The 13,196-nt window shown below is 45.1% G+C and overlaps 1 protein-coding gene and 1 long non-coding RNA gene across 3 annotated transcripts in view; one reads left to right on the top strand and one right to left on the bottom strand.

Moving 5' to 3' along the window:
* Positions 1–13,196, bottom strand: part of LOC309363074 — a 674,350-nt gene that overhangs the window by 633,396 nt on the left and 27,758 nt on the right. The window lies entirely within an intron of this gene.
* The window catches only part of ANKFN1 (ankyrin repeat and fibronectin type III domain containing 1), a 119,796-nt gene that overhangs the window by 74,656 nt on the left and 31,944 nt on the right, over positions 1–13,196 (top strand). For both annotated transcript variants that reach the window (XM_081898534.1, XM_081898535.1), the window contains exons 12-13: positions 7,515–7,681; positions 11,489–11,636. In XM_081898534.1, the coding sequence (XP_081754660.1) occupies positions 7,515–7,681; positions 11,489–11,636 (315 nt within the window). The remainder of the gene's footprint in view (positions 1–7,514; positions 7,682–11,488; positions 11,637–13,196) is intronic.

Raw genomic sequence — 13,196 nt, forward strand, 5'->3', positions numbered from 1 at the left:
TTGCACTTTGATGTGCTTTCGAACTGCTAGGTGGGCAGGAGCTGGGACTGAGGAACGGGAGCTCACCCCGTCGCGGGGATTCAAACCACCGACCTTCTGATCAGCAAATCCTAGGCTCTGTGGTTTAACCCACAGCACCACCCACGTCCCTATCTATTGCGCCCCTAATGCTTTATTTCTTTTGCTTTATAGACACTAGTTACTGTATTTTTCGCTCTATAACACGCACCAGACCATAACATGCACATAGTTTTTAGAGGAGAAAAACAAGGGAAAAAAATATATTCTAAACGAAACAGTGGATGTATGATTTTTGTGGTTCATGCTGTGGCCACAGACATGTGATCTGACAGTGAGTTTGGAGTAGCCCATTGCAAAAATCCTGAGGATCTATGTGGATCCATGCTTTGTAACCACGTTCTTGCACCACTGCGACCCCAGGCAACAGTGGGTGCGTGATTTTTTTGGTGCAAGATGTAGCCATGGACATGCTATGTGATCTGATGGTGAATTTGGGGTGACCCAGTGCAAAAATCCTGAGGATCCATGTGGATCCGTGCTTTGTAACCACGTTTTAAGTGGGGAGGGAAGGAAAAGCACTCAAGGGACAAGGAGCACACATGGGGGGTGTGGAGAAGGATGCTGCTAATAATGCTATTTAGCAAGCTGAGTGGGGAGGAGAGAGGGACAGAGAGCCTGCTTGCTTTAAAGGAGCCAACCGGACAGGAGCCGCTTACACTCGTTTAAGCGGCTCCTCTCCTCTCCCGCTTTGCGCCTTTAAAGCAAGCAGGCTCTCTGTCCCTCTCTCCTCCCCAAACAGCGGCTCTTCTCCCACTTTGCTGTTTCAAAGCGAGCCACGGAGGAGGGAAGGAAGGGGAACCATGGATCCTCTGCTCACAACTGCCGCAGATCCCCCCGCCACCCGTAGGCATTCGCTCCATAGCACGTACAGACATTTCCCCTTACTTTCTAGGAGGAAAAAAGTGAGTGTTATGGTGCAAAAAATACGGTAAGTACATGCCAATGGGTGGTGCCAGCCCTCTTGGAGTTCTCTTTCTGATCATAAAGATACTTGTGTTGCAAGAATGGAAAGTGGCTCATGTTAGGTGGCTGATTTTATTCCGGCAGCAAAGTTTTGCAGCCAGTTGGGCTGACATCAGTCTGACGTGGACCAATTGTCTTCAGAAGTTTTAACGGCATTGTATTTCCATGCACAAAAAGGAGCAGTTCCCAGTTATCTGCTTATTGGATACTTTCTCCATAGGGCTGAGGACTCTTAACCACAGCTTCTAGGGGATTGGCAAACTGGGCCCTTGAGAATAGCAGCGGCAGACCAGTGCGAGCTTGCGCTGCAGGTTTTTTTTTTGCAAAGTGACATTTGCAAAAGGTTTTGACAATGTGTTTATTTCATTTATGGATCGCTTCCCCTAAGCCCTCTCAAAGGGATCTGCAACATATATAAAAACAGTAGCAAACAATGGCATGTAAAAAATACTTTTTTAAAAACAACAACTCTAAATATAAAAACAGTTTAAACCAACAACACAATTCAGATCCAGGACAGATACCACCCTGGGGTAAAGCTTTTAGGAAGCTAGTTGAAAGTTGAACCTCTTTGGCGGATGCCAAAAAGCCCATAGAGAAGGCGTTTGCCCAATGTGCATCGGAGAGACTTCTAAGCGGCAGGTGCCACCACAATATAGGCCCAATTTTTATACCACGCGGAACAGACCTCCTGGTAGGATGGCATATGCAGGATGCCCTGCCCTGCAAAATACAGTGACCAGTGGGATAAGTAGGGAATGAAGCTATCTTTCAGGTTTACTGGACCCAACCTTGAATTCAGCCTGGCCCCTAATTGGTAGGCAGTGCTGTTGCTTCGGCAGCAGCATAACTCCCCTCCCTAGTGGGCAACTGAGCTGCCACATTTTGCCCTAGCTGCAGTTTCCAGATCAGCCTCAAGGACGGCCCCACCTAGAGCACATTGCAGTAATCCAATCCGGAAGTCACCAGCACATGGATGACAGGGTTTAGCCCAGGCTTCCTAAACCTCGGCCCTCCAGATGTTTTGAGACTACAGTTCCCATCAACCCTGACCACTGATCCTGCTAGCTAGGGATCATGGGAGTTGTAGGCCAAAAACATCTGGAGGGCCGAAGCTGAAGAAGCCTGGTTTAGGCTATCCTGATCCAGAAATGGATGTACGTGTCTTACCAACCAAAGCTGGCCAAAGACAGCCTTAGCCACAGGGGTACCTCTGGACAACAAACCTGCTCCTTCATGAGTATAAAGGTAAAGGGTGAAGGGACCCCTGACCATTAGGTCCAGTCGTGACCGACTCTGGGGTTGCGGCACTCATCTCGCTTTATTGGCTGAGGGAGCCGGTGTACAGCTTCCGGGTCATGTGGCCAGCATGACTAAGCCGCTTCTGGCGAACCAGAGCAGCACACGGAAACACCGTTTACCTTCCCGCCGGAGCGGTACCTATTTATCTACTTGCACTTTGATGTGCTTTTCAACTGCTAGGTTGGCAGGAGCAGGGACTGAGCAACGGGAGCTCACCCCGTTGTGGGGATTCGAACCGCCGACCTTCTGATCGGCAAGTCCTGGGCTCTGTGGTTTAACACACAGCGCCACCCACGTCCCCCATCCAAAATTGGCAATTGGCCAATCACCTAGATGTCCATTGCTCAATCAGCATGCATCTTATTCCAGAATGTTTTAGCTCTCGATGGACTGCAGTTGTAGCTCACTGTTGACTTGTAAGCCACTGCCACTGGGTGGCATCAAAAGCCCATGCACTAACTTGGCTGCCACCTGGTACCCAAGCATGGGGGAAGGGGGCAATTTCTTCACCACATTCCAGTGTTGCACCTGCCCATCTCCTGCTTCTGACGCTTGAAGTGTATGTTGCCCTTTTTCTGTCGATACACCTAGGCAATTATTTCATCTGCTCTTATCATGATGGAGGTCTTTGCGGAAGAATTTAGGTTATCTGAGTAGAGTTTGGGGTGCAAATAATATGTAGAAACAGTTTTAATTCTCAACGAAGAAGAAAGGATAGAAAAAGATACACAGGACAGGAGATCCAGGAAGGCACCTCAAGTGGTCAAGGCTTGATTTTGAAAGGGAAATGGTCTTAAAAATAGGGTATCGCTCACTGCCAGCTTTTGGAGCCACTGACTAGAGCAGGATTTCCCAAGTTTGGATCTCCAGTTGACTTTGGACTTCAGTTCCCATCATCCCTAGATAGCAGGACCAGTGGTCAGGGATGGGAAACCCTGAATTAGAAGAATGATGCTTCTGCTTTTCAGGTGCTGAAATGTAAGCAACATTTTCTAGACCCAATCTTTGGCTGCGTGGGCTCACAAAGCATTTTACTTCAAGCCTAGCTTGAGCCAAACCTTGCCAATACTGAGATGCCAATCAATTTGTATTCATACACTCCATAAATATGTACGAGGTGCCCCTGAGAAATTGTGCAAACTTTCAGTGAGACTTTCAAAAAGATTGCTTCTTTATATTGTTTGAGGCAAACATCTGCTGGCAACTCGGGCGTGTGGAGAATCGCTCTGTCCCCCTGGGAAATGTTGCTGGGGTCATCTTGACACCAGAGCAAAGTCAACAGCAGACATTCAGTAAAGAGCCAGTAAAGGCTATCATTGGCCGAGCAAGATCCCACCCTGAGCTGAAAGCCTTTCTAGACAACCCTAGCCTGGGTAGGTGGAGTCATTCTAGTACTCTTTAGTGGCTAGAGAGATGTTGTTGTGCATAGATTTGGTAGACCACCACATAGAGCAGTTATTCGCCTGGTCATGGGTTCCTGGCTCTCAAAAAAGTTCCGTTGAGTCTACATAGAATCATGGAATTCTAGAGTTGGAGGATCATCTCTAGTCCAACCCCCTGCAATGTAGGAATATGCAGCTGTCCCAAATGGGGATAGAACCTGCAACCTTGGCCTTATCAGCACCACGCTCCAACCAACTGAGCTATCCAGACTCAAATGCTAACAGTTAACAGTGAGAACGGCATAAGCATATAAGATCCCTGCCTGATCAGGCCAAAGGCCCACCTAGTCCCAAGGCTGATGTGGTCCAGCATTCTGTTCCCACAGGCACTGTCCAGATGGTTTCAGGAAGCCCACAAGCAAGACTGGAGCGCAACAGCACTCTGTCGACCTCCGAATTCAGCAAGTAGTATAGGCATAATGCCTCTGGCAGTGGAGGTAGAACACAGCCATCATGGCTGGGAGTCATTTTTCCTCCGTAGATTTGTCTAATCTGCCTATAAAGCCAGAAAGGCTGGTGGCCGCCACTACCTCTTTCATGGAATTGTAGATTTGAAAGGGTTACCCAGTCCAACCTCCCTCCTGTGGGAGCAACGTCCATAGTTTAGCTATGCACTGTGCGAAGAACTACTTTCTTTCTTTTTTAACTTTTAATTTATACTTTTTGAGTCCATACATTTCATTGGTTTTACAATCAATTTAACTTTTCAAAATTTGACTTCCTTCCCCCGCTTTCTGCGGTTCATTAAATTTATTTTTAAAAAAATATCTTCTGCATATCCAAATTCATTTAACTTATTTACCGTATTTTTCGCTCTATAAGACGCACTTTTTTCCTCCTAAAAAGTAAGGGGAAATGTCTGTGCGTCTTATGGAGCGAATGTGTGGTCGATCGCTGGCTCCTTTTCCAGCCCCACCCCCCTGCCCAGGCCTCCATTTTTGAATGTTCTGCAGACGGAGGCTGTTTGTTTCCCCAGCAACATGTGACTGGCGGATTAGATTATCTGTCTGGAAACTGGTAGAAACGGCTCCCTTTCCTTTACTAAAGAAGCTGCAGAACTGTGAGTTGAACCCCATAAAAACAGGATTTTTTTTCCCCTTTGCAAAGTAAGCTCAACAACTTTGAGCTGATCCTCAAAAAAAATGGCTTTTCCCCTTTGCAAAAGAAGCTGCACAACTGTGAGTTGATCCCCAAAAATACAGGGCTTTCCCCCTTTCCTCCTCTAAAAAGTAGGTGCGTCTTATAGTCAGGTGCATCTTTGGAGCGAAAAACATGGCAATTGTCTACTGTAAATATATACTGTTATGATACCACAGGTTATTCCAATAATCCTGCTAATGTTTTTATCTATTTACAATTTATTTGTAAATATTCAATAAACCATTTTCATTCTTTCATAAAAAGCTTGTTATTTTGATTTCTTATTCTTCCGGTAAGTTTCGCCATTTCTGCATATTCTATAAGTTTTTGTATCCATTCTTCCTTTGCTGGGACTTCTCTTTAAGAGATGTTGTTGTTGTTGTTTAGTCGTTTAGTCGTGTCCAACTCTTCGTGACCCCATGGACCAGGGCACGCCAGGCACTCCTGTCTTCCACTGCCTCCCGCAGTTTGGTCAAACTCATGCTGGTAGCTTCGAGAACACTGTCCAACCATCTCGTCTTCTGTCGTCCCCTTTTCCTTGTGCCCTCCATCTTTCCCAACATCAGGGTCTTTTCCAGGGAGTCTTCTCTTCTCATGAGGTGGCCAAAGTACTGGAGCCTCAGCTTCAGGATCTGTCCTTCCAGTGAGCACTCAGGGCTGATTTCCTTCAGAATGGAGTGGTTTGATCTTCTTGCAGTCCATGGGACTCTCAAGAGTCTCCTCCAGCACCATAATTCAAAAGCATAAATTCTTCAGCAATCAGCCTTCTTTATGGTCCAGCTCTCACTTCCATACATCACTACTGGGAAAACCATATCTTTAACTATACGGACCTTTGTCGGCAAAGTGATGTCTCTGCTTGTTAAGATGCTGTCTAGGTTTGTCATTGCTTTTCTCCCAAGAAGCAGGCATCTTTTAATTTTGTGACTGCTGTCACCATTTGCAGGGATCATGGAGCCCAAGAAAGTAAAAGTCCGCTTCCCTAAGTTCCTTCAGATAGTTAACCTCAGCAGGGCCCTCCAAATTCACCTCCGAAATTGTGCTTAAAGCAAATTTTGGTGGCATTTCCAGTTTTCTCCTGTTGGCCCCCTCCTGTCAACCTTAGCAAATATCGAGGGACTAGTTTATACGCTTGAGGAGAACAGAGAACATTAGCAAGGATGAAAAAGACACTCTTAGCCATGAGTTTCTGTACCTGGCAGCTGAGCTAATTGGACACTACTGTGGGATTGTCTGTAACTGGCTTCCATCCTAATGCTGAAGCGGTGGGGTGGGAGACTAATTAGTGCTGGATCTTCCATGTATTAATTAGAATGCTTTTCTCATTCATTTAGAGCTAGGCACTTAACTCAACAGGTCTAGGATCATTTCCAGTTCTAAATACATGGCTCAAAGCTGACAAGAAGCCATTATGAATGCGCCGGCAGATTCCTTCTGCTGCATCAGCTGAGGCTCCTCCCCCCCCCACAACAAAAAAACAATCGGTGCAAGATGGACACCTTTGTTCAGAGGACACTCGAACATTAGTCTACAAATCAACAGATTTATAGCGCTCAGGGTTGCAATTTGTTGGTCCCGCCCCTGATCTCCACACACCCTTGAACACATGGAGGCCCGCCCCCTCTCCTCCACATGTTATTTTCCCTCTAATACAACTGTTCATGCAAGTCCTGTCAATAGCAGTTCCACCAAAAATTACTTTTAAATACACAAGCCTTTCCACACTTAATTTTGAGAGCTTACTTCAATGGATCTTTCGGAAACAAAAGCAAAAAGCGCATCTCTGTAGCTGCAGTACCAAAGTCAGTGATTGGAGGGAAAGTGGAACCCAAAAGGCAAGGAGATATATATATATAAAACCACATACAGTGGTACCTCGGTTTTCGAACGTCTCCGTTGACAAACATTTCGGTTTTTGAACACCATAAACCCGGAAGTAAGTGCTTCAGTTTTTGAACACGCCTCAGAAGTCGAACATGCCACGTGGCTTCTGCTGAATGCAGTACCCTGAGGCCTAGATTTTGGTTGTTGAGTTTTCGGTTTTCAAACACTTCAGAACACGAATGGTATTCCAGAATGGATTACATTCGAAAACTGAGGTACCACTATACATATACACACTCTTCCTGCAATATCATCGTCTGTTTTTTTTAACCCGTTTTCTATGGAAAATGTCAAAATTGACGGCACTGATAAAAGATACAAATTTAGAATCTCTTATATGAATCTCTATATGAAAAGCTATTTCCCATATGCAAAGACCACAGCGGGGTTCAAAATGTAAGAAAACAGCAGAATATATTATGAAACATTTTAGTGGGGATGAAATGGGGTAAGATGGAACCTTAAAACGCAATTGTATGTGATTTGGGTTATAAACATGGATGCTGGGTGAGTAGGAAGCCACTAGTTTCGTTGAATTGGAATATAATTGTTGAGTAACAAATGTAACTTTCTATATGGGAAAAACAAATAAAATATTATTATTTAAAAAATCATTTTCTAGGGGAGCAATTCCAAAAAGTTTATCTAGGCCAATGCTGAAGGAGGGTCCTTTCCTCTCTCTTTCTTCTTCTTCTCCAACAGGACACTCTTTCCTATCACAGAAGGAGCCAACAGCGCCTGGCTCCTGGCCTCTATTTAGGCTACCTGAAACTCTGCAGCTCGGTGGACCAGATAAAAGTCCTGGTGCTGCAAAAGCTGCCCAACATTCTTTGTCATGTTAAAATCCGAGACAACAGCAATGTGTCCAGGTAAGTGAAAGAATATTTCCACCTTACCTAGTGTTTAGTTAGCACTTTGGGGACTGCTGACCCAGGTACCTGGGATTGAGCCCCACTGAATAGAGCAGGGGTCTGCAACCCGCGGCTCCGGAGCCGCATGTGGCTCTTTTACACATTTGCCGCAGCTCTGGGGTGGATACTAGCGAGGGGAGGAGGCGCATTGTGCGGCCCGACACTCCCCACTGTGGCGGGCGCTGTACTGGCTGTGACGTCGCATGGGGGCGGTGTGTGCGTTAGTCACACACTGTCCCGACGTCACCTTCCCGCCCGCCCGCCCGCTACATTGTAAGGGGCATGTACGCTGGTTACTGCATTGAAAGGGGGCATGTACGCTGGACACTGGTTTGAAGGGGAGTGAAGAACACACACACAAAAAAGGTAACTTGTTAATTTAACGTTTATTTAATTGAGGAGGAGTAATTCTGAGGGGTCAAACAAAGAAATTTTAAAAAGTGACAAAAAGGTTATTTTTATAATGACGAGTTTTGCGGCTCCCAGTTTTTTTTTCTTCGGAAACGGGTCCAAGTGGCTCTTTTTGTCTTAAAGGTTGCAGACCCCTGGAATAGAGAATACAGGTATAGGGTTAATTGGCATTTCACACACAGGGAAATAAAGTTGAAAGCAGCAGAGACAGTGCCAAAGAATCCGTACCAAAGCAGGAGTTAAACTCCAGCTCCAGTTCCTACCTTACTAAACCGAACTAGTTCACTGAACTTTTTACATGCATGCTAGTGAACTTGAAATTGCCATTCAGATTTACTTTTATAAAGCGGCTTTTTTTTATTACACCCAAGATACTTGCAGACTTGCAATCCAATGCATGTCAACTCAGAAGTAAGTTTCATTGTTGTCAATGGAGTTTATTGGCAGCCAAATATGTATAGCAGTGCAACTTCAGGATAGCATAGCAGAAGGGATGCAGGTGGTGCGGTGGTCTAAACCACTGAGCCTCTTGGGTTTGCCAATCAGAAGGTTAGCGGTTCGAATCCCTGTGACAGGGTGAGCTGCCGTTGCTCTGTCCCAGCTCCTGCCAACCTAGCAGTCCGAAAGCACGCCAGTGCAAGTAGATAAATAGGTACTGCTGTGGCGGGAAGGGAAACAGTGTTTCCATGCACTCTGGTTTCCATCATGGTGTTCTATTGAGCCAGAAGTGGTTTAGTCCTGCTGGCCACATGACCCAGAAAGCTGTCTGTGGACAAACGCCGGCTGCCTCAGCCTCAAAGCAAGATGAGCACCACAACCCCATAGTCGCCTTCGACTGGACCTAACCATGCAGGGCTCCTTCACCTTTACCTTTTTTTACCTAGCATGGCAGAAGTTCCCAGCTGGTTCCCCATCCACATTCTTGCTAGGTGGGATCACAGAATATTTCCCAAACAAAGCTACATTTACAGGGGCAGACCTAGGAATACACAAACCAAAGCACAGCCAACCTTCAAAATTCTCACCTCTCTGAATTTTGCAATGCAGTTCTCCAGTCATGTGCCTTGTACAAGAGTATATATACTAGGGTGAAGTGTCAATTAAAATGCATATGTTTGTGAAAATAACATACCAAAAGAAGCATGGTATCAGAGGAAATCGCTTTGCACGGAAAGGGGGCAAACAGGCAAAATTTAGTACAGAAATTTAGCACAGAAATGTGCACATCAGGCGAAATTCGCACTAAAATACTGATGATGAATTTTCATGAGTGGTTTAGATGTAGATATAGGCATAGATATAGATACCAACACAAAAAAATATGAACTGATGTGGAATTATGGAGGACTGAATGGGAAAAATGGGAAATGGAGAAAAGTTGAAATGGACAGATTCTCCCGCCCTTAACATGTGCTCCTCCTAGCCACACCTCCTGTCCCTATCATCACACACACATCTTCCCAGATGCTCATCACTGAGTTGGTTCAACCTCAAAGGGCTTCTGTCTCCTGCCCGCAAGCCCTCTGCACCTGGAAGACTGATCCAGGGAAACCTTTCAGCCATCTGTCTCCTCAGGGTACTTGCCAAAATCCTTTACCTGCACTATCCCTTCACCTGACCAATTTTACAACACCTGTTCACTGTCTGTGATGTAAAGTAGGCAAACCAATTGACCTGGATCCCACAGCCATTCAGGGGCAGAGGTTGACTTCCTGCTTGGTCTCACCCAATCCATAAACAGACCCCTGTGTTGCAATATAGACAAGCTGAACAAAATAACAACACGATGGCTGATAATAATGGCACTAAACACTGTTTATAGACTAATACAAACAATCAGAAATTGCAACCAAAGTCTCAAAATCTTCTTCACCAGTCGCAGTAGAATAATTCAAAAGTTCAATATATACATAATCTGTCACCAAATATCGCCAGACCAGAGTTTCCGGATAAACAATCTGTTTCGTTCAATGCCTGTAAGAATTAACGTGAGAAGGATGCAGTTCAATTTCTTAACAAGCCAATCTTACACGTAAGTAAATATAAACACTGTAGAAAATATGCTCTGGATCAGAATATGCTTGTTAAGAAATTGAACTGCATCCTTATCATATTAAGAACTGCATCCTTATCATATTAATTCTTACAAGTCTGGCTGATGAAGAATTGATCAAGATTGACCGATGAAGCATTGAACAAAACAGATTGGTTATCCGGAAACTCTGTTCTGGCAATATTTAGTGACAGATTATGTATATCTCAAACTTTTGAATTATTCCACCACGACTGGTGAAGAAGATTTAGAGACTTTGGCTGCAATTTCTGATTGTTTGTATTAGTCTATCAATAGTGTTTTTAGTGCCATTGTTATTGGCCATCGTGTTGTGTTATTTTGTTCAACTGGTCTCACCCAATGACTGGATAGTCCTTCACTGTGATCAGAGGGGGCGGGGTGGTAAGCAAAGCCACAAATGGGTCTGGAAGGAAGATGCTGAGCTCCTGGGCACCCAGTGAGCCCACCCACGACTTTGGCACGCCTCCTTCCCACTCGCCCATCAATAAGTGCAGGCTCAGAAACATGGAGAGCCAGTGTGGTGTAGTGGTTAAGAGCGGTAGTCTTATAATCTGGTGAACCGGGTTTGCGTCTCCGCTCCTCCACATGCAGCTGCTGGGTGACCTTGGGCTAGTCACACTTCTCTGAAGTCTCTCAGCCTCACTCACCTCACAGAGTGTTTGTTGTGGAGGAGGAAGGGAAAGGAGAATGTTAGCCGCTTTGAGACTCCTTTGGGTAGTGATAAAGCGGGGTATCAAATCCAAACGCTTCATGGAAAATGACCAGATGTGTACCTCAACCTGCCTTCTCTCCATACAATCACAGGCAAGGCTGCCTCCTTGCCCATGCATAAGGAGGGGGCCTGGGCATGAAATGTGCCTACCAAAATCCAAGCAGTTTTCGCTGGCTATGTTCAGTGCTAGAAATCAAACGCCTGATGAGAAAACGGAGACCCCTGGAAAAATGCCACCGTAGCCCAAGGCGTGTGTGCGAAAAGATTATAGAAACATGGAACAGCCCTCTTGTCAAAGAAAGCTGAAATGTTTCAAAGGCTTTATTATTATTATTATTAAGACCTTGGTAAAGAAGTCTCCGGCTTGATATGCGCACTCGACGAGAATGAAATCAGAAAGTTGGCCCTTTTTTTAACCGCAAGCAATAGGGCCTGTTATAAGTTTAGAAATCTTTTTACTATCTGAGAACGAAAACTTCAACAGAGCCCAAACATACGTACAGTAAATTCTTCCTTGTGCAGTGAACTTTTGTTGTATTTCTAATTTTAAACTTCACTCCGTATACAGAGAGGAGTGGGAATGGATCCAAAGTCTTTCTGGCTCGGAATCTATGGAAAATATGGATCATTCCGCAGAGTGTCCAACTCAACTGTTCGTGGAGCTCCAGATGGCAGTGAAAGCTCTCCTGAAACAGATCAGTCTTCCTCTACGACAGGTACGATGCATTTCGATTTGTGGATGAATTTGAACATCACGCTCTTCCTCATGCCTTGAATTGTAAATATATTCTTGCTTATCATTGCCATTTTGTTTCAGAACCATACAATCCAGGGCAGGTTGAAGGTCATGTTTGTTTGCCAGCAGTGTGTGGCCTATATGGGAAGGGTGGGTTTCATTTAGTCCACAAGAGGCTGAATGGATGAGGGTTCCCTTCTTCTTCTTCTTCTTCTTCTTCTTCTTCTTCTTCTTCTTCTTCTTCTTCTTCTTCTTCTTCTTCTTCTTATCACTCGTAGCTGAGTAAGATTGTCTTCCATAAACACAGTTTAACAGTGAGTCCGTAAGTGACTGTGGAGGCCAATTCTGGGTTCATTACAGACATCATGGCTGTGTTGCCATTGCCATGTTTTCAAAAAAGGATGCTCGGAGTTGCAGAGGGGTCTGAATCCACAGCAGAACCCTGACAAGGTACATCACTACCAGACAGGACAATAATCAGTGTCATGTAAATGAAATGGCCTGCCATAAGGAGTCAAAGACCTGTTACAACTGGGTCTTGTACACCCCTGAAAGTGTGTGAAATGTAGTTTGACGGTAAGGACAAGTGACGCAATGGTGCGACTGCTTCTTTGTGCACCCAAGTCCCAAAGTCTTAAGTGTGGAGGAGCATTTCACTGAGCCAATGCTAACAGGTAACTCTGTGGACCTTTGCAGTGCTGTGCTCTGTGCTCGCATGCAGCAAGAAAGATTTGGCTGCAGGATCTAGCAACTATATGATTCTCTCACCACATTCAGCCCATGAGAGCTGACTGCAAGCATCCTGATGCAGTCATTTTCAGAGGTACAAGTCACAGTCTCCTGAATCGGGAACATTTCCAGTCTAGTGACATCCGCCCATTTTTATCAGAGAAAAGAATTACGAGAAAGTCGTTTAAGTATCAATGGAGGCCTGATAAACCCTTTGCAGACAACGCAAGATGTGTGGTTAATCAGTGGAGGAATTTTATTTAATTTTAGTTAAATCCTCTCCTGCCATTTTCCATTAAAAATAAATAAATCCCAAAGCAGTTCTCAGTAAATCAATAAAATCCATTGTTTGCCTCTGCTGGCACCACTCCCGACCTTCATGCACTGATCAGATCTACATGCATACAGGGCAGGATGCGAGTGGCAGTGTGGTCTAATCCACCAAGCCTCTTGAGCTTGCCGATCATAAGGTTGGCTGTTCAAATCCATGCAATGGGGTGAGCTCCCATTGCTTTGTCCCAGCTCCTGCCAGCCTAATAGTTCGAAAGCATACCAATGCAAGTAGATAAATAGGTACCACTGTGGTGGGAAGGTAAATGGTGTCTGGTGCACCAGAAGCAGTTTAGTCATGCTGGCCACATGACCCGGAAAAGCTGTCTGTGGACAAACGCTGGGTGCCTCGGCCTGAAAGCAGAGATGAGTGCCGCATCCCATAGTCAAATTTGACTGGACTTAACCATCCAGGGCTCCTTTACCTTTACATGCGTACATGTGAATGTCAAAATGTGTAATGTCAGTATGCTGCTTAAGT

The sequence above is a fragment of the Podarcis melisellensis genome (genome assembly GCF_964234715.1).
Source record: "Podarcis melisellensis genome assembly, chromosome: 2".
NCBI lineage: Eukaryota > Metazoa > Chordata > Lepidosauria > Squamata > Lacertidae > Podarcis > Podarcis melisellensis.